At 45.6% G+C, this 5,880-nt stretch overlaps 1 protein-coding gene across 1 annotated transcript; it reads right to left on the reverse strand.

Moving 5' to 3' along the window:
* Positions 1-2,614: 2,614 nt before the first annotated feature.
* LOC100348289 (olfactory receptor 4B1) lies at positions 2,615-3,544 on the reverse strand. Its single transcript, XM_002708869.1, has one exon. It carries the CDS (start codon positions 3,542-3,544, stop codon positions 2,615-2,617), a length of 930 nt encoding a protein of 309 aa, XP_002708915.1.
* Positions 3,545-5,880: the final 2,336 nt, after the last annotated feature.

The raw sequence follows: 5,880 nt of genomic DNA on the forward strand, positions 1-5,880 counted from the left end.
ATAAAAATAAATAAATAAATAAATAAATAAAGACCCCATCGTGAATGGCAGCTGGTGGAGCACACAGGGAGGGAGGATCACACAGCAAACCAGGAAGCACGTGATGGAGATGGGAGGAGCCAGGCTTGCTCCTTGTATAACAATAACAATCCTCCCCAGAGAGCTCAAGGGGTCTCATGAGAATGGCTTCCCAAGAGAAACCCCACTCCCAACCGTGACATAAGGACCTCCTTCTAGGCCATACTTCCCAATACCACCACCCTGGAATCCATGCCTCAACTCATAATGAACCCATAGGAGATACTCAAACTATACCCAAACCCTAATAGTACCTTTGAAAAATGCTGGTCACCTGCATGTACAACCAGGTGAAGTTACAGAAGAAAGGAAAGAAGCCCTACAGCCCTACAGGCTATAGCTTCCCTGTGATGTTTTATCCATCTGGTAGGGAAGCTGTCAGCATTATTCTACCCAATCCTCAAGAAAAAGAGGAAGGTGCAGTGGAGTGTAAACTCAACGCCAGTGTGTGTAACTGCAGCTCCAGATATTTACCAAACAGTTCATGAACACATTGGGCAGGGGGTGAGGTAGAGATTCTGAGAGTTGAAACCAACAACACAGACCATCTCATCTCCCTTCACCAAGAAACGCTAATAGGCATTAAATATATGAACACAGCATGGTCAATTATAATAAGATTTGGGAGCCCAAAGTAGAAACTAACTCTTCCCTTCATTCTTTAACTTAGGCCTAATCAGTATTTTCTAACAGTCTATTTTTCACAACTGGATAAGTCTAACAATGACCTCTTTTTTGTGAAAATGTTTGATTTGATTTTCACTCTTTATAGACAGAATCAATGCCACTTTGATAAAAAAAATTTTGTTTATTGATAATGTACATTGTGAGAGAGCCCAAACAGATAAGACTCTTTTATGCCAACATATCACAAGAAGCAATATTGCTCCAGGGTCAGTTCTGGTGGTTATTATTAGATGGTCTATGGTACAAGATGCCAAGACCAATCAGAAGAATAGAATTCCTGGCTACAATTTTAAAAGTCACATTGGTCCACATTGCAAGGGACAAACAGGTTTATATCCTTATTCCCTGATAGTTCCTCTGGTTGGTTCCTTTTTTAATAAAATATGGGCTGTTATCATGAGGAAAGTTGAAAAAAAAGAAGGCAGACAGGAAAGAAGGAAGGAAAAAAGGAAGGAAGAGGGCTGGGGGAGGATCAACTTTAGCCTACAACACATGGCAGTTGCTCTTAATTTCAGGCTTCAAGTTACCCAAACCCATGATATTGTCGACTGTCATAGAGCCAATCAATTTCCATAAGATTCAGCAAGAACATCTAACCTCTGTCCTAGGAACCTTATACCAGCACATTGGGAAGTCTTTGGTTGCTAAGAAGAATCACAATAGCAGCAGCATTAAGTCTTTACTTGTTTCTACCAGTCTGGAATTTCCCACCAAAAACAAAAACCCACTTCAAGAACAGAGAACAGGGGCCAGCTCTGTGGTGTAGTGGATGAAGCCACCACCTGCAGTGCCAGTATCCCATATGGGCACGGGTTCCAGTCCTGGCTGATCCACTTCTGATCCAGCTCTCTGCTATGGCCTGGGAAGGCAGTGGAGGATGGCCCAAGTCCTTGGGCCCCTGCACCAATGTGGGAAGACCTGGAGGAAGCTCCTGGTTCCTGGCTTCAGATCGGCGCAGCTCCATCCATTGAGGCCAACTGGGGAGTGAACCAGCAGATAGAAGACCTCTCTCTCTGTCTCTGCCTCTCTGTGCAATTCTGACTTTCAAATAAATAAGTAAATAAATCTTAAAAAGAAAAAAAGAACAGGGCCAGCACCGCGGCTCACTACGCTAATCCTCTGCCTGCGGCGCCTGCACCCTAGGTTCTAGTCCCGGTTGGGGCACTGGATTCTGTCCCAGTTGCTCCTCTTCCAGTCCAGCTCTCTGCTGTGGCCCGGGAGTGCAGTGGAGGATGGCCCAAGTACTTGGGCCCTGTACCCCATGGGAGACCAGAAGGAAGTACCTGGCTCCTGGATTCGGATCGGCGCAACGCGCTGGCTGTAGCATCCACTTGAGGGGTGAACCAACGGCAAAGGAAGACCTTTCTCTCTGTCTCTCTCTCTCACTGTCTAACTCTGCCTGTCAAAAAAAAAAAAAAAAAAAAGAACAGAGAACAACAAAACAGTTTTTTAAAATCATGTTCCAGGGGCCAGTGCTGTGGCATAATAAGTAATGCTGCCACCTGCATTGCCGGCATCCTATATGGGCACTGGTTCAAGTCTTAGCTGCTCCTCTTCCAATCCAGCTCTCTGCTATGCCCTGAGAAAGCAATAGAAGTTGGCCCAAGTGCTTGGGCCCCTGCACCCAAGTGGGAGACCCAGAAGAAGCTTCTGGCTCCTGGGTTTGGATCAGCCGAGCTCCAGCTGTTTGGGGCCATTTGGGGAGTGAAGCAGCAGATGGAAGACACTCCCCCCGCCCCCTCCACCTTTCTCTCTGCCTCTGCCTCTGTAACTCTGCCTACCAAATAAATAAATAAATAAATAAATCTTTTTAAAAAAAAAATCATGTCCCACATGCTGAGCTCTCCTTTCACTCCATCCCTGCGTGCTCCGTTTTGCCACACAACCTCCTCACGGCAATTTTGACCTCTGCATTTCTGAGTGTATAGATGATGGGGTTCAGCATGGGGGTGATGACCGTGTAGAACACAGCCACCAGTTTGTCCTCAGTGAAGGAGGAGGAGGGCCGCATGTAGAGGAAGATGGCAGGTCCAAAGAACAGGACAACCACGGTGATGTGAGAGGCACAGGTGGAGAGGGCTTTGCGCCTGCCCTCTGCAGAATGCTTCCTCAAGTTGAACAGGATGACAGCATAGGAAGACAACAAGATGAGGAAGGAGCACAGAGCAATTAACCCACTGTTGGCCAATACAATAACCCCCTCCACAAAGGTGTCGGCACAGGCAAGTTTGAATAATGGCTGGAGGTCACAGAAGTAGTGGTCAATCACATTGGGGCCACAGAAGGGCAACTGAATGGTAATAAGAATCTGAATTATGGAGTGAATGAAGCCCCCCAGCCAGGAACCAGCCACCAGAACATGACACAGTTGGCGGCTCATGATGTTCATGTAACGAAGAGGCTTGCAGATGGCCACGTAGCGGTCATAGGCCATCACCACAAGTAAAAGGATCTCAGCAACTCCGAAGAAGTGGAAGAAGAATATCTGGGCCAGACAGCCCTGCAGGGAGACGGTTTTGATCTTGGCGAGTAAGTCAATGAGGAATTTAGGGACAGTTGTTGAGGAGTAGCTGATCTCCACCAAGGACAGGAAGCCGAGGAAGAAGTACATGGGGGAACGCAGACTCTTACTGACACTGACCAATACAACAATGAGGCCGTTGCCCACCACCGTGGCCAGGTACACAGGAAGAAACAACAGAAAGCATACTCTCTGCACGTCTGGATCCTGGAAAAGGCCAGTGAGAATCAATTCAGTCACATTATTTGTCCTGGCCATGGATTCAGCTGAAGTGTGCTCTCTGCTGGGTGGTGTAGGCCTGCAATACAACAAACATGCTTGTAACACCTGTGTAGCTGTTTGTGGAGGAAGCCACATTTAGCCAATATGTACTCATGCAGCATTAAAAATTAGCAATCTTGGCAGGCGCCGCTGCTCACTTGGCTAAGCCTCCACCTACGGCGCCAGCACCCTGGGTTCTAGTCCCAGTCGGGGCACTGGATTCTGTCCCAGTTGCTCCTCTTCCAGGCCAGCTCTCTGCTGTGGCCCGGGAGTACAGTGGAGGATGGCCCAAGTTCTTGGGCCCTGCACCTGCATGGGAGACCAGGAGGAAGCACCTGGCTCCTGGCTTCGGATCGGTGCAGCGCCAGCTGTAGCGGCCATTTTGGGGGTGAACCAATGGAAGGAAGACCTTTCTCTTTGTCTCTTTCTCTCACTGTCTAACTCTGCCTGTCAAAAAAAAATTAGCAATCTAACACTTAATGTTATTGTAATTAATTTAAGTATTATAAAAATAAGGCTTGGGCAACAATTATTTGCAGAACCAGTCTGTCTTTCAATTGAGGAGTATAATTACCAGAAAGTATGCTTAATTAGTGGAGCCATTTAAGTGAATAGTCATTTGTGTATTATCTTCATTGCATTTTCTTTTTTTCTGCTCTTTACATTTTTTATTTACATAAAGGGAACAAATTTCACGTATCTAACATACATACAGTTTTAAGACTGTGATAATACTCCTCACCCAACCCACCCTCCTTTAATCCCACCTTCCCTCCTCCTTCTTTTCTTATTTTTCTTTTAATTTTTACAATGACGTGTTTTCAGTTTTCTTTATAATCACAAGTTTTTCATAGTGCTGCCCTTTCGGGAATCCTCTGACAATTCTGCCCCTGTATTCCTTGTTACCCTCATCTGTGCCTCAGGGGACGCCTTGGTCCATCTTCTGTTGCTGTCCCTAAATGCCACAGTCCGGGCAATTTATAAAGAAAGACTTTTTATTTACCTCATCCCTGTGGAAGCTGGGCCATCCCAGAGCATTGATCTGGCCTCTGCTCAGCATCTGATGAGGGCCCTCCTGCCAGGCCACGGCACGGCGAAGGCATCAGACATGCACACAGAACAAGCATGCCAGAGAGAGCCTGCTTTTACAACAAAGCCACTTTCTGAATAACCCGTTATTCCACAGTGGATTAATCCATTCATGAGGACAGCGCTCTTATGACCCAAATGAACATAAGATTGGGGGATTCAATTGCCCTCCCATGAATTCCAGAAAAAGCACCCAAGCCATTTCAAGGGATTATCTATCTCCTCACTGATAATTCCCCCTTCCCAAAAGGTCCCCTGTACTATTTTCTTTCCTGTATTGAATTATCAGTCCTGGGGGCAGTTGTTTCTCTCAAGAGTTAAACCACCACTTGGAATACCCGCATGCCATCCTGGAACGCCTGGGTCCCCATCCTGGCTCTACTCTCCACTCCACCTTCCTGCTAAAGCAGCAGGACCTGGCCCAAGTAGTTGGATCCCTACCATTTATGTACAAGACACAGATTGAGTTCTGGCTTCAGCCTGGCTGGGTCAGGAATTTGGGAATTGAGTCAGAAATGGAAGAGATGTTGCTTGCTCGCTTTCCCTCAAATAAAGAAAATAGATTAAAATGTTTTAAAACTACTAAATTTTTGCCCATCTTCAACAGACTTAAGTTGACTTCCTTCACCAGTCTTGCAGCTTCAGTAAGCATGTTTATATGACAAACGTTCAAACACTCTGGGGAGAATTCACCTTATGAGTTTTCATCATTCCACTATTCCTTTCCCACTTTGCACTACTCAAACTCCTGACAGATCCTGAACTCCAAGAGCTTGTCCCTGAGGGCAGTGTTGTTGCCAGTGCGATTGTGCCACCAGGGTAGAATTCACTAGCGAAGAATATGATGACAAGAGTGATGAACTTTCTCTAAATTACTTCCCTGCAACAAATACTTACCTAGAACCGTATACATATCTAAAGGCCCAGCAGATTACACAGAAGAAATATGTATCACAATGCAACCCACAAGCTAACAATATCCTGCGATTCAGAACAATACTCTCAGATTAGAGTGCCCCACTGGGATTTTTTTTTTTTACTACATTTGATCCATGAAAAATAAGGAAGAAAAAGTATGAACACTTTCATTTTCTGCTATAAAATTTATTTCCATTGTTTTCCCCCTTATCTTTGATTAAATACTGAAATTGCAAGAAATGCACTTTTAAAGACTTCCATATACACCCTGAAAACCTAGGATAGAATCAACAATGAACTCAAACATCTGGGGCTGGCACTGCAGC

This window comes from Oryctolagus cuniculus, chromosome 1 (assembly GCF_964237555.1).
Source record: "Oryctolagus cuniculus chromosome 1, mOryCun1.1, whole genome shotgun sequence".
In the NCBI taxonomy this organism is placed as follows: Eukaryota; Metazoa; Chordata; class Mammalia; order Lagomorpha; family Leporidae; genus Oryctolagus; species Oryctolagus cuniculus.

Coding starts and splice junctions, on each gene's coding strand:
- LOC100348289 (XM_002708869.1), bottom strand. CDS start 3,544: ATGGCCAGGACAAATAATGTGACTGAATTGATTCTCACTGGCCTTTTC.